This window comes from Castor canadensis, chromosome 17 (genome assembly GCF_047511655.1).
Source record: "Castor canadensis chromosome 17, mCasCan1.hap1v2, whole genome shotgun sequence".
Classification (NCBI taxonomy): Eukaryota; Metazoa; Chordata; class Mammalia; order Rodentia; family Castoridae; genus Castor; species Castor canadensis.
This window is the reverse complement of record NC_133402.1, coordinates 48536035-48557793: the sequence shown is the minus strand read 5'-3', so window position 1 is coordinate 48557793 and position 21759 is coordinate 48536035. Positions and strand designations below refer to the sequence as shown.

At 42.2% G+C, this 21759-nt stretch overlaps 1 protein-coding gene and 1 long non-coding RNA gene across 7 annotated transcripts in view; one reads left to right on the top strand and one right to left on the bottom strand.

Moving 5' to 3' along the window:
- Positions 1-1514, bottom strand: part of LOC141418598 (uncharacterized) — a 31845-nt gene extending 30331 nt beyond the window's left edge. The window contains exon 1 of the long non-coding RNA XR_012443239.1: positions 1422-1514. This is a non-coding gene — a long non-coding RNA (uncharacterized lncRNA). The remainder of the gene's footprint in view (positions 1-1421) is intronic.
- On the top strand, positions 1469-16831 carry Nme6 (NME/NM23 nucleoside diphosphate kinase 6). 6 transcript variants are annotated; one of them, XM_020183492.2, is made up of 7 exons: positions 1543-1625; positions 3761-3796; positions 4421-4517; positions 7039-7141; positions 7805-7844; positions 8259-8419; positions 8799-16831. In XM_020183492.2, the coding sequence occupies exons 2-7, from the start codon at positions 3786-3788 to the stop codon at positions 8963-8965; spliced, it is 579 nt and encodes a 192-aa protein (XP_020039081.1). In that variant the 5' UTR covers positions 1543-1625; positions 3761-3785; the 3' UTR covers positions 8966-16831. The 6 variants fall into 6 exon arrangements, with proteins under 6 accessions (XP_020039082.1, XP_020039081.1, XP_073916074.1 ...); XM_020183493.2 differs by lacking the exon at positions 3761-3796 and having other exon boundaries at positions 1469-1625; XM_020183494.2 differs by lacking the exons at positions 1543-1625; positions 3761-3796 and adding an exon at positions 1759-1877.
- Positions 16832-21759: the final 4928 nt, after the last annotated feature.

The window sequence follows — 21759 nt, the reverse complement described above, 5'->3', positions numbered from 1 at the left end:
GAGCACATGATAAAAGCGAGAGCACACAAGGGAGGGGTGAGGATAGGTAAGACACCTAAAAAATTAGCTAGCATTTGTTGCCCTTAATGCAGAGAAACTAAAGCAGATACCTTAAAAGCAACTGAGGCCAATAGGAGAAGGGGACCAGGAACTAGAGAAAAGGTTAGATCAAAAAGAATTAACCTAGAAGGTAACACACATGCACAGGAAATTAATGTGAGTCAACTCCCTGTATAGCTATCCTTATCTCAACTAGCAAAAACACTTGTTCCTTCCTATTATTGCTTATACACTCTCTTCAAAAAAATTAGAGATAAGGGCAAAATAGTTTCTGCCGGGTACAGAAGGGATGGGGGGGAGAGGGAGGGGGCGGAGTGGGTGGTAAGGGAGGGGGTGGGGGCAGGGGGGGAGAAATGACCCAAGCATTGTATGCATATATGAATAATAAAACAATAAAAATTTAAAAAAAGAAATTGCGGTGTCACGAGAGAGGCAACACAACTCAGAAGTCAACAGGCAAGGCAAAATTAACTTCTGCAGAAGGGTGTGACACAGACAAATGGCAAGCACATTCAGTGGGGAGTCCACTGGGGTTTTATCTCTAATGCAATGCTGCCCCTCCCCTGAATTGGAAAGGTTTTGGGTTCACAGTCTACATGGTTGGCTAACTGGAAAGGGGCATCGGAAGGGGGTTTTGAAGACAAAGAAGTTTAAAAGCTCAGGGAAACAATAACTATTTTAGGTTATCATCTCCTAAACCAGGGCATCTAGTGGAATTTTGCCCAGGTCAGGCTGAGGATAACAACTCGTTGTTATAAATAGAAACTTTTATCACATTAAGCAAAGTCCATAAAGGGAGCGTATGGGAAGCAAGTTAGTGAGACTAACATTTGTAACAGTGGTGGTTACTAATTAAATCCTTTGACAGAAAAAAACCCAATCTAAGCTGATTCTCACACAGGTGTGCAACACCTGCGTGATTCAAACACAGCAAAGTCACTTAAATGATCAAGTCTTCAAACTGATGCCAAATATTTTTTCACTCCTCTCAATCTCAGTGGTTCTCTGAAAGGAAACATTTTTACTATCTATTAAAGCTGTCATGGCTTTTCTGATCATAACTGACCCCTCTGTTCCTAGTGTCACCATCTTCTCCATACATCACACTGCACACCAAGAATACCCTCAGTTTTCATTCCCTCACTCAGGACTGTTTCAAGAAGACTCCAGGGTGAGATGGAGATGTGGCTCGGTGGTAGAGCACTTGCCTGGCATGCGCAAGTCTTTTTCAAAAGACACCATAAGACAAGTCACACAGTACACGCGACGTAACATAAGGGAGGTGTCAAGGCAGAAATAAATTAAGATAAAATAATTTTTTTTTAAGTGTGGAGAAACCTTCAGGGTAACCCATTCACAACCTGTTGAGTTTGACAGCTGCCACTCAGCGGAGCCTGGAGACAACGCTCCCCACACTCTCCCAGGCAGGCGGCCACATCACTGCCACGCAACCGTGCAAGGACCCCAAAGTGGGCTGCCCGGCCTAACGCCTGAAGGACCCGAAAGAGCCGTGCAAGCTAACTAACGCAGTGCCTGGTGGCCTGGCGCCGCGGTGGGAGGACCAGGTGAGCCCAAGTAGAAGAGTCTGGGGTGGGCTTTGGCCCCTGTACAAGGGACTGGCGACGCGCGGGTGGAGGCCTAGAGAATGGGGGTCGAGGGCGGGTAGAGAGCTGAGGCTGTGCACCGGGGGGAGTGGGAGGCGTGGCCACAGGTGTCCGGGCGGCGGTGATGTTGGTGGGCCTCAATTCCTTTCTGCGCGTGGAAGTATGAGGGGCCTGGCCGCGGCTTTTCGAGTAGCCGAGCAGTGGTCACTTCGGGTATGGGGGCAAACGCCTAGCCAACTTGTAAAGTTTGTAAATTTCTGATGGAGTGACCTTTAAGTTGATCGTGTTTTTCGACTTGACATTTGTTGTAAACCAAGGCCCAAGACAGCGATAACTCAGCTGGCACCGCGTACGCTCCACGGGTCGGGTCGCGTGCCCTCCCCAGGAAACACCCTGGCACCCTGGTCTTGAGATAACCAGATCAGGTTCGATAAGCAAATACTGTTGAGCCCCCTGTGTGCTGGCACCCTGCATAGGCACTGAGGATACTGGTGCGCGGAATAGCTCTGAGAAAGTGTAATTATCGGAGAAAACCAGAGGAAGCCCATGCGGGACTACAAAAATTTTCGCAAAGGCTGTCAGGCCACCAAATCTTTTGGAACTGAAAAGCCCATGAGGCTGGAGCAAGAGTTAGGAATGTGGGGTTCCAGATGAGGCTAGACGAGTACCCAGGGTCCAGATCATGTAAAACCTGATAGGCAGTAGTAAGGAGTTCAGGTCTTGCTGTTAAGAGCAGAGTGCACTTAAAACGGTTAAGGGAAGAAATAATATGATTAGATTTGCCTTTTTAGTTCACTCTGGTAGGGTGGCAAGAGTAGAAAAGGAGAAACCAGTGAGGAGACTGTTATGGTTCAGGGAGGACTGGTGGTGACAGCAGTTAAGAGAGAGATCTGTTTGGGTTTTGAGATATATTAGAAAGGTAAAATTAGCAGAACTTAATATTCATATGGGGAATGAGAAACTGGAGATGTCAAGAGTGACCCCATGGATAACTGGTAATGATCATCATTACCATCTGGGATATTACTCACCATGTGGGATATTAGGTAGAGTGAGTTCGCTGAATTTGTACTGGTTAAATGAGCTTGACTTCATGGTTTAAGTGGAAGGTCAAGTTGAAAGCGGTAGAAAGGACATGAATAGAAGAGACCTTAGCATAGTTTGTTTGGACTAGACCCTAGCATCACCTCTAACATGATCCTGGCCACCTTCAGGCCAAAAGAAACAAGAATGTTGTACAGATCCTCTCCCTATGTGTGTTCATGGAAGCCTTCTCTGTATCTCTTGGCATGTTAGAGACAATATTTTTACACCAGTTTTTTGTTTTGTTTTTGAAACTTGGTCTCAATATGTAGTCCAAGCAGGCCTCAAATTTGCCATATAGCCCAGGCTGGCCTCAAACTCATGATCCTCCTATTGCAGCCTCCCACGTGGGGGCATATGCCACTACATGTGGCTGAGACCTAGTCTTTTAGTCTTTACTCCTGCAAAAGTGATAAATTTCTCCCAAGTAAATACAACTTCACAATTGGAAGAGACCTCAAACTCTTAGTCCAATTTATAAAATATTTTAGCTGTTATGTCTTTTTTTTTTTTTTTTTTTTGAGCTCAGGGCCTACACCTTGAGTCACTCTTTCAGCCCTTTTTTTGTGATGGTTTTTTCAAGATAGAGTCTCTTGAACTATTTGCCCAGGCTGGCTTCGAACCACGATCTGCCTCCTGAGTAGCTAGGATTACAGGCGTGAGCCACCGGCACCCCTGTTTTGTCATTTTTACAATTATTTATTGCATTTTTACACTACGTTAGACACTAGAACATAAAGATGAATAAAAATAAGGCTATACTGGCTCATTTGTTAAATAAAATTAATAGAGCACTTTCTACTAGGTACTGTTTCATGATTATAACCAGTCCCTGACCATGTAGTTGCATATCTATATAATCCTGGCCAATGAGGACAGCTGAGTCTATTAACAGGTTTGATTTGGGCAAGGGAGATCATGACCTATCCATAATATTAGGTAAGAGCTGGTTTGTAGCCCGCAGTCTTTTGTTATCCTGGTAGCCTCCCAATTCTTTTTTTTTTTTTTTTCAGGACTGGGGTTTGAACTCAGCCCCTCATGCTTGCTAGGTAAGTTCTCTACCACTTGAGCCACTCCACCAGCCTTCCCAGTTCTTTTCAGTCTATCTACCGATTCTAGAATTGATGGGAGAACCTTATGGAATAGGGCCTTAAGAGTGGAATCAGTCATTTAGTCTGTGTCTAAGCTGTTCAGGAGTATAAATTATATATCTTGAATGAAATACAAAAGAAAGTTTGTAAGTATTGGCAAAGACAGTGTTTAAACTTAAATTTCTCTTGAACGGGTAATTCCCTCAAGGCCTTACAGTTGTACAAACCAGACTTTATGCCCCACAGGGTAAGCTGAGTGTCCCCTTTACCACTCCCCTGAGCACAAATAAGCAAGTAAATAAGTGATGTATGCAGTCTTGCAGTGTAACTGTCAGGTGCTTTGTGAGTGCCAGAAGTAAAGGCCCTTGCCTTGGCTGGTGGTATGGTTCAAGTGGTGCCTAGCAAATCTCAAGGCCCTGAGTTCAAGCCCCAGTACCACACACACACACACACACACACACACACACACAAAATCATTCCAGGAATGAAGGCCTGGTTGCCTTGCAAGGCTGCATGTCTTCCAGGATAGGGAGGGGTGGAAGTGCAGCACTGATGGGTCCTAATCCATCTTTCTGATGGCAGGAGTGAGATGACCTCCATCTTACGAAGTCCTCATGCTCTCCAGCTCACTCTAGCCCTGATCAAGCCTGATGCAGTTGCTCACCCACTGATTCTGGAGGTAAGAATGAATCCTTAGCCTCTGCTGCCTTTGTTACTGTTTCAGGTGCTATAGGGGCACTTGTGACTGACAACATAGTTCTGCACTAGATGCTGTGGAAGCAAAGCTAGGAACCATAGACTCTGATCCTAAGGAGACTAAAAATCTGTTGGAGACTTGGGGCAGATCTAAAATACAAGAAAGGACCCAACACAATTGAAATTAAAAAAAAACCTCTTCTGTCTTGCTCTCTCTTTATATATAATATATATTATATAGTATATAATATATATTATATAATATATGTATAATATATATTATATATATATAATTTGTTGCATAACAAATACCACACACTTGACAACTTAAGATAACACTTACATCACAATTCTAGAGAGGCACTTTACCACTTGAGCCACTCCGCCAGCCCATATCTGGAGTGTCTAGGAAAGACCCCGGTTCCACACTTGCTAAGGTTGTTGGCAGAATTCAGTTCCTGTGATTATAGAACAGAGATCCCCATTTGCTTGCTTGGCCTTCAAGGAACTACTCTCACTTTATAGAGACCACACACATTCCTTACCACATGACCCACTGCATCTTTAAGATAGCATATTAAGACATCTGATCCTTCTCATGTTCCAAATTACTCTGACTTCCATTTTCTCCCACAGCCAGAGAAAATTGTGCATGTGAGCCATGTATGGGTGGCTTATGGCTGTAATCCTAGCTACATGGGGACATGTAGGGGGACCTGGAAACTGGTGGTCCCATGGGGTCAGATTGGAAATTGGGTTTTTATAGCCCTTTTTGTATTGCCCGAGGACAGAGATGTGCAGACAGATGTTTCCTGGGAAGGAGAGGTGTCTCCTTGGCCACCTTTTGGGACCTTCTGCAGTCTGTCCTTCAATGTGACTAATTAGGCTCTTTTGATTAAAGTCAACTGATTAGTGACCTTATTTACATCTGCAAAACCCCTTTTGTTATGCAGTGTGGCATAACCATATTGTATCACATTCACAGTCCTGGAAATTAGAGTGGGAAATCTCGGCTCATGACCAATGCCGGAAATCATGAGTGGCATTTGAAATGAAGGAAGTGAACAATATTGACAAAGAAAAAAGTATAGAATTAAACAAGAGCAGAATGACAGAAACTCAGTGAACACTAATGTTTAGGAAATGGTTCCAGTGAGATACGGCAAACAGGGAAGGATTATTTTTGAATTCTGCCCACCATAATTCAATAAATACTTACTGAGCAACATGCTCAGTAAGTCTGCTGTAGTACAAGAGGAAGACCAGAGTAGTCCAGAATGGTGGTCTGGAAGGGGTGGGACTCAGCTAGTCCTCAAAGGAAGGTAAACATTGGTTAATGCCAAGAGACGAACAGATATTCCACAGAAGGGAGACACTAAGGCAGTAATGCTTGTGGTTAGTCAGATTGGGCTGGTGGAACTAGAGAATTGTAAGTGGTAGAGAGCCAGGAAAGTGTAGCCTTGAACAGTGAACTAAAGTTTGTTCCATGAATAATATACTTTGTTCCATAAATAATAGGAACTACCCAAAACCTTCTGTCAGGGTATAACATGTAAGTTACAATATTTTTAATCAGGCAAGTATAATGGTTTAGAGAAACTCAAGACAGAACAATTAGCAAGACTTTCATGGTAGTCTAGAAGAGTGGTGGATCCTGAGAACTTAAGCTCAAAAAACTGCAGGAATGGAGGGACAGAAATTTCCTGTCTTCCTGCACCCACAGCTCACACTGGCTTTTTTTTTTTTTGCAATACTGGGGCTTGAACTCAGACCATCACCTTGAGCCACTCCACCAGCCCTATTTTTGAAATGGGTTTTTTCGAGATAGGGTCTTGCAGAACTATTTGCCCAGGCTGGCTTTAAACCACAATCCTCCTGATCTCTGTCTCCTGAGTAGCTAGGATTACAGGCATAAGCCACCGGCACCTGACCACACTGATTATTTGACTGAAGGTTTTGACCTCACCTTGTCTTTCTCTTCTGACCCACTGTGTTAGTCAACTTTCTGTCCCTGTGACAAAATACCTGACATAAACAACTGTAAAGGAGGAAGGTTTTGCCTTAAAGTTTCAGAGATTTTGATCCATGGTTGTTTGGCCCATCACTTTGGGCCTGTGGTAAGAATGAACATCTTGGTGGGAGCACACAGTGAAACAAAGCTGCTCATATCACAGTGGATGGGAAGTAAAAGAGAAAGAGAGGAAGGTGTCTAGGATTCCAATATTCCCTTCAAGGGCATGTCCCTAGTGACACTAACTTCCTTCAACTAGGTTCCTTCAACTAGGTTCCACCTTCTAAGGTTTCCACTGCCTCCCAATAGTGCCATCAGTTGAGGACTAAGCCTTTAACACATGAGCTTTTGGTAGATGTTTAAGATCCAGACCATAATACTCACCGATGGGACAGACCCTTCAAGTCCTAAGCTCCAGGGGGGTCCTCTTGGTTTCTTTGGATCAACCTGGGTCTCCTGATTGATTTTTATCTTTGGGATGGTGTTTACCTAGGCTGTTCATCAGCAGATTCTGAGCAACAAGTTCCTTATAGTTCGAATGAGAGAACTACTATGGAGAAAGGAAGATTGCCAGAGATTTTACCATGAGCATGAAGGTAGGACCAATAGTCCTCTGAATGCAAAGCTTCTTAATTCTAAGAGACCTGTAAGAAAGAGTTTCCCTGGAACATGTGATAGCAGACTCTCCCTGACCTACCACCTATGTAAAAATGCAACCAGTCTTCTAAAATGTTTATATGATACCTTTTAGTTATCAATATTTTTTTTGCAGTACTGGGGATTGAATTCAGGGCTTGCACATGCTGGTAAGCCCTCTACCACTGAGCTACATCCCCAGCCCCTTTTACCAGTATTTTTATTTTCCTAAGATGGTTGTGCCTCACAGTTCCAATCAGAAACTTAATAATATCAGCAATTAACATTCAGTGAAGGTTTATTCTGTCAGACATTGTGCTAATGTTTATTACTTCATTTTAGTTCTCCCAACAAAAATTAATAAAAAAAAAAACATTAAATTCTTGCCAAATCCTGAAAGGTAGGTATTGTTACATCCTCAGTACACAGATTTGAAAACCAAGTTAGGGAGTTTAATGACTTACCTTAAACTATACAGGCTGTTAAGTCTCACTCAGAAATGTCAGAACGCAAAGTCCTTGTTCTTTTCTCTAAAGCAGTGTAATTATTCCAGGTAAGGAAATAGAAGTGCAAAAAGTTTTCTGGGACACCAGTATCTTGATGAAGGTATTCTCTCTTTACAGGGCGTTTTTTCTATCAGCGACTGGTGGAGTTCATGGCCAGGTATTTCTAATTTTGGTTCCAGAATTTTTATCCACTGAAGCATATCTCTTCTGCTCCATAAATAGAACTGTTAACTTAATTTTTCATTCTTTAAGTTTATAATCAATGTCAAGTCTGAAGAAAAGTGGGCATGGGCTTTCAGCCAATGACTGTCATGGTGATTACTAGACCAGTGGCTATAGAAGAGTATTATTAAATGCTGCCTAGCAACTCTGCAGATTTCTGTGGCTCTTCTTATACATCAGCAGGAGCCCCTCCCCACTGCCTTCACCTTTTCTTTGAAGCAGCATTGGTACTCAGCTAGAAGGACAAAGAAATTCTCAGGACGTAGTGTGCCTTTATTTGTGCCCTGCTCACAGCATGATATCCTAGACTAGGTGGTCAGATTCCTTAATGTGCTCCTTTTGTTCACAGTGGGCCAATCCGAGCATACATTCTCGCCCGCCAGGATGCCATCCAGCTCTGGAGGAAGCTCATGGGACCTACCAGGGTATTTCGAGCACGCCACATAGCCCCAGATTCAATTCGTGGGAGTTTTGGCCTCACTGATACCCGCAACACCACCCATGGCTCAGGTGAGTCTACCTCCCTTGTGTATAACCACAAATAAGGAAGGCTGTCTTGGGGCTGTTGGTGGGCTATATGGTAAGGTTGACAGCCAGGTCCCTCTCATGAGCTTTCTGGCCTTTCATAGCCATCTCAGCTGATGTTGCCCATGGGCTTTCTTTACGTATCCCAGGGCTGAGGAGGCAGGTAGAGGCAGAGGCTCAAGTCTCTGAGCATGATTATGACTGCCTCTTGCCTGTACCCTGCACTCCCTGTGAGAGCCTCATCTTTGATGGGGAGAGGGGAGAATGGGGTCTTGCTATGTTGTTTAGGCTGGCCACAAACTTGCAGTCCTCCTGTGTAAGCCTCCTAGGTAGCACTCTTCTCTGTCTTACCTCTCCCTAACAGATTCTGCAGTTTCAGCCAGCAGAGAGATTGCAGTCTTCTTCCCTGACTTCAGTGAACAGCGCTGGTATGAGGAGGAGGAGCCACAGTTGCGCTGTGGCCCTGTACACTACTGTCCAGAGGGAGGCATCCACTGTGCAGCTAAAACAGAAGGCCCAGGACCAGCCTGATAGAGACCTGTCAGTCTCTGATAACTGATGGTAATGCCTTGCCTTCTCTCATAGACCAGGAAAGCCTAGGCTCATGGTGCCTAGAAGAGGCTGGGCACCACTACATGCCACAGGGTCTAGCTTACCACTGCACATCTTACAGTATATGCAATCTGTCTACCTCTTCTCTGGAATGTACATGGATGGTTAAGAAGTTCTGTTTTTGCTGAGAACTACACACACACACACACACACACACACACACACACACACACAGGGAAGCTTATGTGAGCACATAGAGGCACCCAGTGGTAGAACTGAGTGTAGACTCAAAACCATGACATTCATCTTGGCATAGGGCTGTGTCCTAGAGGTAGAGGCACTTCTTATTTGAGCCAAAGTGTATCGGCCCAGGGGAGGCATGTTTTTAAGATACATTTCTTTCTAATTTGCACAAAGGCACCAAAAGTAGTCATGTCTGTACTATAACAGTATAATAGTTTTATTTTGCTGCATTACGTATTACCTTAAACTTCAGTGACTTAAAATAACAATGATTTCTTCTATGTGTCTGTGGGCTGGCTGGGTGATTCTACTGGTTTCATTTAGATTCATTGATGTGGCTACATTCAACTTGTGGGTCTCACATGGTGTTTCATCCTGAACTTCTTAGCAATTATTTCAAGGTTCCAAGAGGGAAGGCCCCCATTCAAGTTTATGCAGCTTTTGCTATGTCACGTTTGCTAATGTCTCATTGTCCAAGAAAGTCACTTGGCCAAGCCCAGATTCCATGAGAAGGAGAATACATAAGAACATAGATATGGAGATGTAAATCACTGGAGGCCATTATCATGACAGTCTAACACACTGGGAGTTGTGAAAAGCCCTAAAAAAATGTTAGAGGAGGTTACCTTGTGTGAAGGCTGGTCAGCTAGAGATAGTGGGCTGAACCATTTATATTGTTGCACTCTCTTTTGGTTTAGAATGAAAGGTCTAGAGAATCTTCTTCCACTTGAACCTCTAAATGTATCTTCATGTGTACCCAGCTCCTGTCTTCCTGTTATGACATAAGAAGAGTCCTATTCCCATTAAACCAGTCTCTTTGTGCTTGGAATCCCTTCTCCTTGCTCTTTTGGTTATCAGTCTCTGCTGCATCCTTTATCTTTCTCCATTCAGTCCTACCCCTTCAAATTAAAACGTATTTTGGTGTCCCCTATCTTTTTTTTTTTTTTTTTTTTGCCAGTTCTAGAAATTTAAATCAGGGATTCATGCTTGCTAGGCAGGCACTTTACTACTCCCCCAGCCTTTTTTGTGTTAGGTATTTTTTGAGGTAGGGTTTCTCAAACTGTTTGCCCAGACTGGCTTAGAACTGTTATCCTCCTGACCTCTTCCTCCCAAGTAGCTAGGATTCTATATACTGGTACCCTATGTTGTCTACTATCTTTGAAAAACAAACTTTTTTTTGTTGTTTGAGTTAGGGTCTCACTGCATAGACCAGGCTAGCCTCAAACTTGCCTTAGCCTCCTGAGTACTGGGATTTTGAAAATATTTGTAACCTCATTTTCCCCTTTACCTACCTCTTATGTCTTCATCTCTGCACAGACAAGCCCACATCAGCTATCTACACTGATAGGTTCATCCCCATTTTCTCAGCAGCTCACTCCAATGGAGTTTGCACACATCTCATCCCAAGGGAGCTGCTCTTGCCAACATCATAGGTCCAGTCCAGAGTTCCAAGATCAAGTCAAAGGTCCAATTCTAGGACCACCGTTCAGGTCTTAAATTATTCTCAGGTCCAGATTAAACATATGTCTTAAATCCATGTTTATTATCTAGTACCAAATTGAGTTCCAGCTGCAAGATCCAAAACCTAGCAGCAAGAGCATGTGTAATCCATTCTGAGTTAGAGGATAGAGGTCAGAAATGAGGTTTAGCTCTAAGGTCTGATGTTCATATCTGAGGTCCAAATCTAGGAATAAAGCCTAGATCCAAGGAATACATCCCATATCTGAGTTCCAGGCACTCTGCTGAAAGCTAAGATCTACATTGAATATCCAGAATACTAGGTCCAATATTAGACTAATCCATGTCAATAACCAGGTACTAGTTCCAAGTTCAGATTCCTAGTTTGTGTACACTGTCCTGTTCTATGTCCCAAAGATACCCCTTCACATTTGTTATAGGTTTAATCGTGCCCCCCACCCCCAATTAATTTATTGAAGTCCTAACTCCACATGCCTCAAAATGTAACCCAATTTGGAAATGGGGTCACTGAAGATGTAATTAATTAAGATGACATCATAGTAGAGTAGGGTTAGCCTCTGATTCAATATGACTTATCAAAAGGGGAAATGTGGACATATGCCTACAGCTAGAATACTGTGTAAGTATGAAGATTGATCAGAGCCATGCATCTGCAAGCCAAAGAATGCCAAAGATTGCTAGAAAACCACCAGAAACTAGGAGAGAGGTATGGAACACATTTCTCCCTCATAATCCTCAGAAAGAACTAACACCTTGATCTTGGACTTCTCACCTCTCTATCTGTGAGTGCTATAGTTTGGATCTGAAATGTTCCTTAAGGCCCATATGTTAAAGGCTTTGGTCTCCAGCTTGGTGCTATTTTGAGATGGTGGAAACTTTTAAGAGGTAGGGCCTAATGGGAAGTCTTCAGGTCACCTGAGGTGTGCCCTTGAAGGGAATACTGGGACTCTGTCTTCTTCCTCTTTCTCTCTCTGACCATGAGGTAAACAGCTTTGCTCCGCCACACATTCCACCGTGTTATGCTGCCTTACCACAAACCCAAAGAAACAGGGCCAACCAATCATGAAGTGAAACTTAACAAACCTTTTCTCTTTATATATTGATGATCTCAGTATTTGTTATAGTATCAAAACTGTCTAACACCACAAGACATTAATTTTTGGTTGTTAAACTACCCAGTTTGTGATACTTTGTTACAGAAGTCCCAACAAACTATTAGAACACCTAAGACCCAGATTGAGGTCCAAGGTTCAAATATAAGCTTAAGTCCAAGATCCTGCAAAAATGCAGTCAAAGACAGTTATGAAATTGAAGTTAAGTATTCAAATATATGCCCTAGGTCAGGTCAAAGTCAAGGACAAATTCCAAAGACCAAATAAAATGTTCAGTCATAGGTACTTCAATTTCTAGCTGAAAGCCATTTTTCAGGAATTGGGCAAATCCAGGTCCAAGATGCAGGTCCAACATGCATGTGCAGACAGAAGATCCTTGATCTATGACCAAGGTCAGATCTAGTAGATGTGAAGTTTGAGGCCCAGGTCCAAAGGTCAGTTCCAAGTTGCAGTGCAAAGATCAGGTCCTGGTCCATGTGTAGAGTCTAAATCTAATGTCAGATCCAAAGTGTAGGTTATGTTCATCTTCAAGTTCCAGGTTCACCAGATCTGAAGCCATGTCCCTGGTCCTTTTTTACCCCCAGAAATAGAAAATCCAATTTTTTTTTGACTATACTGGAGTTTGAACTCAAGGCTTTGCACTTGCTAGGCAGGTGTTCTACCACTTGAGCCAAGTCCCCAGCCCTGAAAAACTAATTTTTAAATTCATATTGAAGCCAGGTACCAGTGGCCCATATCTGTAATCCTAGCTACCATGGGAAGCTGAGATTGCAGTTTGAGGACAGCCCATCTCCAAAATACCCAGAGCAAAATGGACTGGATGTGTGGTTCAAGTGGTATAGCACCTGCTTTGCAAGTGTGAAGCCTTGAGTTCCAACCCCATTCCCCCCAGAAAAGAATCATATTGAAGGACAAAGGGCCCCATAAACAAAACAATATTACAAAGCCACAGTAATCAAAACAACTTCACACTACATACAAAAATTAATTCAAAGACTGGCAGAATGACTCAAGCCATAGAGTGCCTGCCTAGCAAGTGTAAGCGCCTGAGTTCAAACCCCAGGGCCACCAATTTAAAAGAAAATTAATTCAAAATGAACTAACAACCTGAGTATAAGAGCTAACACTAGCCGGGTGTCAGTGGCTCATGCCTGAAATCCTAATTACTCAAGAGGCATAGATGAGAAGGATCATTGTTTGAAGCCAGCCTACCAAATAGTTTGGGAGACCCTCTCTTGAAAAAATCCATCAAAAAAAAAGGGCTGGTGGAGTGACTCAAGGTGTAGACTCTGAGTTCAAGCCCCAGTACACACACAAAAAAAGAGCTAATGCTATAAAATCATTAGAAGGAAATGAGTTACCTTCATGACCTCAGATCTGGCAATGGGTTCTTAGATTTGACTCCTAAACAAAATAGATAAATTGGACTTCATCAAAATATAAAACTTTTTGCTGGAAGCCAATGGCTCATGCCTGTAATCTCAGCTATTTGGGAGGCTGAGATTGGGAGGATGGCAGTTGGAGGCCAGCCCAGGAAAATAGTTCACAAGACCCCATCTCCAAAATAACCAGGGAAAAAATGGACTGGTGGTGTTGCTTAAGTGGTAGAACAACTTCTTTGCAAGCACAAAGCCCTGAAAACCCCAGTCCACCAAAAAAAAAAAATTAAAACTTTTATGCATCAGGTAAATTACCAAGAATGTAAAAAGACAACTAGATAATGGGAGAAAATACTGGCTAACATGTATCTGATAAGGGCTTAAAGTTCAAAATATACTTTTAAAGACTTATAATTCAAACAGTAACCAAAAAAAACTTATTAAAAACGGCAAGGAGCTGGGCATGATGGTGCACACCTGTAATCCCAGCACAAGGAGTCTGAGGCCAGGAGGACCATGAGTTCAAGTCTAACCTGGGCTACATGGTGAGATCCTGTCTCAAAAACAAAACAAAAAACACAGGCAAAAGACTTGAACAGACATTGTCCAGAGAAGGTATACAGATGGCTAACAAGCACATTGTCTTAGTCAGTTTTCTGTTGCTATAACCAAATACCTAAGGCTGGATACATTAGAAAGGAGTCTATTTTGGCTCAGTGTTTTAGAGGCAGGAAGGTCTAAGAGCATGGTGCCAATGTCTGCCCAGCTTCTGCTGAAGGTCTCATAGTGGGTCAACTCATAGTAGAAAAGCAGAGGGCTGGTGGAGTGGCTCAAGCAGTAGGAGCGCCTGCCTAGCAAGCACGAGGTCTTGAGTTCAAACCCTAGGGCCACCAAAAAAGAAGTGGAAAAGCAGAAAGGTAGAAGGGGTTCATGCAGAATACCTTTGTGAGAGAAACCAAGGGGAGGTGCCAGGCTTGCTTTATAACAACCCACCTTTGTGGTAACCAGTCTAGTCTGCCAGCGTAAAAAGTCATTCCAGCAGTAAAAGCATTAATACATCTTAAAGGCTCAACACCTCACAAGCCCTACCTTCTAATCCCGCCACATTAGGAATCAAATTTCAACATGAGTTTTGGTGGGAACAAACCATATCTAAACCATACCACACAAAAAAAAGTGTTAAGCATCATTGGTCTTTAAGGAAATGTAAACCAAAACCACAATGAGATAGTACTTCATACTCACCAGGGTGACTCCAATTTTTTCTAAAATTAGAAAATAACTTTTAGCAAGTACAGTGCTGGTGGGAATGTAAAACAGTGCCAGCTCTGTTGAAAATGGCTGCCCCTCAGCAAGTTAAATATAGAATTATTTATGACCCAGCAATTTCACTACTGAGTATATAGCCAAGAAAAATGTCATTGCAATGGTATTTGTAAGAGCAAAACAGTAGAAACAATCCAATTGTCTATCAACAGATAAAACGGTTAAACAAGGGCTTATGGAGTGGTTCAAGTAGTGGAGAGCTGACTAGCAAGCATAAGACCCTGAGCGCAAACCTCAGTGCCACCAAAAATAAATAAATAAATGATTAAACAAATTGTGGTGTATACAAACAATGCCACAAGTAGGAATGAAGTGCTGATATATGCTATAAATAAAAAAAATTTTTTTTAACTTCTGCAAGGATGTCTGCCCAACAGTTTTCTGTTGAACTGATATACCCTTGTTATTATTAATCCTTGTAGTCAAGAATTATTGTTTCAAAATATCTTATACAATCCTCCTCTTTTGGCCTTTAAAAACTCTTGCTTCAACCTATTTGAATATACTCATAGTTTACTAAGGCATGTATATATCCATTGCAATGCTCTGATATTCCCAAATAAATATTATTATTCTTTGGAAACCCTCTCTGTTTGTTATTTAGATTGATGCCTCAAAAACATTATGCCAGAAAGAAGCCAGACACAAAAGGTCAAATGTTGTATGATTCCATTTGAAATGTTTGAAAAAGGCAAACCTATAGACAGAAAGTATGTTGGTGGTTGTCTAGGGCTGTACAAAAGTGTGAAGTTTCTTTCTGAGGTGACAAAAATGTCCTAAAATTAGTTTGTTATAATGGTTACACAACTCTATAAATATACCAAAAGTTTTTCTCTTAAAGGGGTGATTATTGTACATAAATTATATCCCAACAAAGTTATTAATTCAAAGTAAAAATGACCTTACAGACACTGACAGTGATTCCACAGACCCCATTTATGGTTCTAAAGACACCAAAACTGATTACACAGATCACTCATTGGTGACTCCACAGTCCCCCATCCATGACCCAAGCACCCAGCTGTAATCCCACAGTTCTCCGTTATGGAATGCCCTACTGAGTCCCAGCTCTGTTCAGCAAAGACGGCAGTTCCAACTCACCCACAGAGCCCCTCTTGTTAAATATCCCTAATTTGTAACCTTTTAATTTTTTATTTATTTATTTATTTTTTTTTTGGTGATACTAGGGCTTGAACTCAGGACTTCATTCTTGCTAGGCAGTCCCCTACTACTTGAGCCATTCTGTGAGCCTGCTTGTAACCTTAATAAAGATACCTATCAGACTTTACTAACAAGAGAACAAATGCAATATATTGTTTTCTATTGTCATTTATGCATAATCCTGGAGTTCTCAAAATGGAATTAGAACTCACTAGTTAAAAGTGGGACAAAGTCAGCCACTGGTGGCTCAGGCCTGTAATCCTAGCTATGCAGGAGAAAAGATCAGGAGGATCATGGTTCAAAGCCAGCCCTGGGCAAATAGTACACAAGACCCTATCTTGAAAATACTCCACACAAAACAAGACTGATGTAGTAGAGTGCCTGTCCAGTGAGCATGAGGCCCTAAGTTCAAACCCCAGCAAAAATAAAAATAAAGAGTAGGACAAAACTTGTCAGATCTCTGTAGAACAATGTTTCAAGAGGTTGCAGCAAGTTGGGTGCCAGTGGCTCACACCTGTAATCCTAGCTACTCAGTGGGCAGAGGTCAGGAGGATTGGGGTTTGAAGCCAGCCCAGACAAATAGTTGGCAAGACCCTATCTTGGAAAAACCCATCACAAAAATAGGCTGGTGGAGTGGCTCAATATGTAGGCCCTGAGTTCAAGCCCCAGTACCACAAAAAAAAAGAAGTTGCAGCAAAACAACATGCTCTACCTGCTAGCATAGTGAAAGAGCTTCCAATGCAATGAAGATTGGGACCACCTGCGCTTGGGATTTACTTGGCTGTGACTGCTAAAGTCCAGCAACATCAATGTACAGGACTGTTTGAAATCTGTAACATTACTAACTCATTTTAGTTTCCCTGCAACTTTTCTGGTTTTACTTATACTGAATTTTCCATGTCCTGGGAAAACTCTCAGTCCTAGAAAACCAGAATGGTTGAACATTCCATCCATTGGTGTCACAATGAAGGAGACTTGGGAAATACAGGTTGAAAGTCTATTTAATGAACCAGAACTAAAAGTTAACCACCAAAATGTAGTCTAAATGGGAATTTTTTTTCTTTTGGGATTACTGTGAAGATTAAGTTAATTTATGTATAAAAAGTCCCAAATTCAAGATCTCAATAAATGGACACTTTAGAGTATGTATTCTTCTTAGAATGAATCTAAATCTCACTTATGGATGAAGTGTTGATATTTGCTACAAATCTCAAGTGGAAAGGGTTAATCTCACTTCTCAGTTCCCCATTTTAGCACATTTAGTTATTGACAATGTTTGGGATAAGATGATTAAAAGTGGCCTTCTAAAAAAAGTGGCTTTCTTACATATAAACATAGATAATACACAGAAATAGCTGATAGTGTATGACCACTTTACCAAAAGGAGTTAAAATCAAATGAAGTCACTGGAATTCACCTTAAACTCCTTATGTCTAGGTTAAATGAGCATTCCTGTTCCACACCATCACACCACAGCCAAAGCACACCAGCACTCTCTTATGAAAACAAATGTAATACTAGGCTAACAGAGAGCCAAATTTTGATCCATTGGACCCCCTAATAAAAGAGGCTCTTTGACAACTCAAACAGAAACTCCACTCAGTGGGTTGCAGAGCTAGAATTCAGGGTTCTCGGACTAAGTCTTTCAGAGTGAAGAACCTAAATGTATATGGAGGAGGGATTCCCAAGGGGCAGTGGGTAGAGTAGGATAGGGAGGAGGGTGTGCAGCTCAGAGAGCTGGGCTGGAGGCTTGAGATACCAAATCAAACCAAGGTTGGGTGAAAGACATTTCAGCAGTACTCCCCCAGTAGAGGTCAAATTCCCATAAGGTTGGGTCAGAGCCTTCTGGCATTGGAAATGAAAAGGGAGAGACATAATCCTGCTGAAAAATATTTCAATAGTTCACAGTTTTCTCTTTACAAAGAGGGTGATCAGTCTTTTCCAAATGGGCATAAAGGGCTACAAACTTCTTGAGTCCTGGGAGAAAATAGCTTGCCCTATTCCTCAAAGCATTTTGCACCAACAGGTAGGTTGGTGTCTTAGTCTGTTTGTGCTTCTATAACAGGATATCTGAGACTGGTTCATTTATAAAGAACACAAATTTATTTCCTCAGTTCTGGAGACTAAGAAGTCCAAGATAAAAGTGTTTGCATACATTGAGGGCCTTCCTGCTATGTCATCTAATGGTGAAAGGACAAAGAGAGTGACAGAGAAAGAGGGGGCCAAATTCACTGCCGTAAATTTAAACAAGCCTTCAAACATTGGCCCATATTTAAAGGGTTGGTCCTCAGTAAAGTGCTATTGGGAGATGGTGGGACCTTTAGGAGGTAGGGCCTACTGGGGCAGGTCCTTACACCATTGAGGATGTACCCTTTAAAGGGATTGTAAGATCCTTTTCCCTTCCGCTTCCTTTCTCTTTTTGCTTCCTGGCCATGAAGTGAGCAGTTTGCCCCATCATTTGCCTGGCCACTGCTCTCTGCCAGCCTCCCCGCCTCCCAAAAAAAAAAAAAAAAAAAAGCTATGGGTCCATCCAATCATGAACTGAAACCTGTAAAACTATGGGCCAATATAAACCTTTTTATAAGTTAATTATCTCAGATATTTTGTTACATTGATGGAAATCTAACACATTCATCCTTTTATAAAGAATCCTCTCCTGCAATAATGGCATGAATTCATTCATGAAGGCAGTGACCCCAGACTCAAACATCTTGTATTAGGCCCCCACCTCCTAGCACTGCTGTATTAGGAATCAAATTTCCAATCCCTGAACTTTCAGGGACATATTCAAACCATAGCAGTTGGACTGGTGGTTATCTAATTAGCAGTTGAAGATTTGTAACTCATGAGTCTGAGAACTGTGAGCAAGATGAGAGTTTGATGAAATCTTTCTCCCTCAGCTTTGCCAGTTCCCACAAAGTCAATGCTGTTTTTCCTCAATCGGTGGCATTCATGTCTTATCCATGGTTCTGATTCCCAACTGCTTCCCACCCTCAGATACTCCAGGTAGATTTTTTTTCTAAACAATTAGTTTGAAGGAGTCCTCATCCAGAATTTTTAGATGATTCTTTAAATGAAAAATTAAGAAAATGAAGAACTTGGATTTGAGGAAATGAGGACAATGAGGATAGGTTGTTCACTTAAGTCTGATTATGACTTAAGGAGAAATAGATCGGGTTTAGAGAAATTCAAGAGCCAATGGACATGTTGACGGACTAGTGAAATACGAATTTATTTATAGGCTATAGTTCTTTGCCAAAAGAGAGAATAGGGTAAAGATACAGGAAAGAAGATAACTGGGAGAATGGGATGTAGCTCAGTGGTAGAGTGCTTGCCTAACACGTGTGAGGCCTTGGATTTGAGCTCTAGGAAAGAAGAGAAAGAGGAGGGAAAGGAAGAGAAAGAGAAGGATCTCCTTTTGGTTTAATGGTCCCATGAGACACAAGCTTATGCTTATCTGCTTGTCTCTCTTGTAACTCGTGTGCCTATACTTCAGTTCCTTCCAACAGCAGAGCATGAGATGGAGACTTGTGTGCAGGTCGTTCATTTTGGGAAGTGATCTCAGAAAACAAGAGCTAGGGGAACCGCACCAGTGGCTCATGCCTATAATCCTAGCTACTCAGGAGGCAGAGATCAGGAGGATCTCAGTTCAAAGCCAGCCCAGACAAATAGTTCCGTAAAACCTTCTCTCGAAAAATCCTTCACAAAAATAGGGCTGGTGGAGTGGCTCAAGGTGAAGGCCCTGAGTTCAAGTACCTCAAAAAAAATTGTTGGAGGAACTGGGAGAGTAAAAGAAGGGAGAAGGAAAGCTGACCTAAGAATGAGGTATTTAGCTGGTTACCACTGTGGACAAGTGGGCCTTAATCTAGATCCTCTGCCTCCCTTCAGGGACTGGGAGGCTGGGTATTGGCTCCACCAGTTTGCGTCACCTGTTATCACCAGGTTATCACTTAACTCTTTTGCCATTCTAGTTTGCATATTGCCAGAAAGGGCTGAGGGGCTTCTTCATGTTTCCCAAACTGCATCAGCAAATAAGCTCCTCAGAGGAACACAGGAAAAACAATGCAGCTGAGTGACAAGCTGATTTTACCTGGATATAGCAATGGTCATTAAGAATATAGGCCAGGAGGATATGAGATGGACAATAAAAGGTACCCAACGCTGTGAAATCTCTAAGACTCAAAATAAGTGAATCAATGGTAAAAACCACATTCCCCTGTACTGCAACCAGCCCCAAGGTCATAATTGAGTCTTATTATCTATCTCCTTTACAAACCATATTATAATTCTCTCACCCTGAGTCAACATTGACATGTCTAAGCTACTTATTCATCTCTATGGGGTCAGCATCTATGTTAGTCAGCTTTTCTGTCACTGTGACAACATCTCCAAGAAAAACAACCCAAAGGAGGAAGATTTATTTTGGCTCATGGTTTCAGAGGTTCGGGTTCATGGTCACTTGGCCTCATGTTTCTGGACCTGTGGTAAGGCAGTACCTCTTAGCAGAAGGGCATGATGCAGGAAAAGTGCTCATCTCATGCCATCCTGTAATCAAAGAGGAAGAGGGTTAGGGATAAGCTACACCCCTCAAAGCACATCCCAGTAACCTAGTTCCTCCAACTTGGTCCCAACTCTTAATAGTCCATTCAGCTATGAACTCATGATCCAATCACCTCTTAATAGCACCACCAGCTAGGAATCAGGTCTTAAACAAATGAGCCTGTGAGGGGCATTTCATATGTCCCCCGTAACAGATTCTTCTTTAACTGCTTTGCCCTTGTGAAGTGCTGCAATGGCTACAAGTGCTCTTAGATGGTTACCCCAGGGTATTGAAGCATGTCAGAGAATTCCCTGGGTGAAGATGTACTTGTCCTTCCTTCTTGGGGAGCAACAACATCAGGAACTCATAATCAGGGTCAATTATCTACACAAGAATGCAAGCTCACTCAATGTGAGGTAGCTGGGCTTCTTCCAAATGTAGGATCATGGATGTCTGGTTAAAGTAAATCAAAAAAGATATTTATAATATAAACACCACAGAAGGTAGCTTTCCCTACCACCTCCTTGAACACATTTGGTTTTGGGCATGAGATGAGAAGGTGGCGATGGAGACATGCTTCTTTCGCTGTTGTGTTGGCTCAACACAAGTTCATCACAGTCAAGGTCATCACACTCCTCTTCTTATCTTGTTGACCGTGGGAATGAAAGGAACTCTGCCACGTCAGCGAATGAAGGAATGTCCAGAAGAACAAAGGATACAACTCCTGAGACTCACATCAGCACAGGGGGAAACTAAGTAAACCCAAGGCCACCATCAGGCCCAAAGCCATGCCTCAGCAGGTTTATCTGGAAGCCTATGCTCCAAGGCTTTCCTGTAAAAGCCCAACCTTCCCTAGTACTTGGAACTAGAACAGTAGGGTTTGCTTTTTGTGGGGTTTTTTTTTTACACAAAAGATCATTACTGTCCTCATTTTTATCTGGCAAAATTAATAAGCCTTTACTTCCTTTCTCAAAAAACAAACAAACAAAAAAAAAAACAAGCTTTCTTTTCCTGGCACTCTGCCATCATAGGAAACCCAAAATGATCATTAGTCAAAACATTAGCTTAGTGGACAGTTTCTGAGCTCTTTGACAGAAGCATTTCACCCCTTTCCACTTATCCTCAGTAATAAATAATAAGCCACAAGGCCTAATTTTTAAGCTCGATTTTTTTTATCAGACTTTCTTTCTTTCTTTTTTGCAGTGTAGCAGGGAGGAGGATCAGAAGAAAACAGTCTAGGTCTGAGTCCTGAGAGAGTAGCAGGGAGGTAGGAATGGCATAGCAGAGAGATAAAACCTGAGAAATCTGAACATGAGGAAGGTCATGTAGCACTGAGCAGGGGAAAAGTCACATAGCGCTAGGGTAAAGTAGCAAATAAAATTAAATATAACCATGTATGGATTAAACCTTGCTTTTTGCTTCTATAACCTGCTTGCAAGTGTATATAAAGAGAGACCCCTTTGTTCTCAGGGCTCAGCCTTTGGATATGAGTCTGCTGAGTCTGTGCTGGCACAGTAAAACATTGCTTTCTGG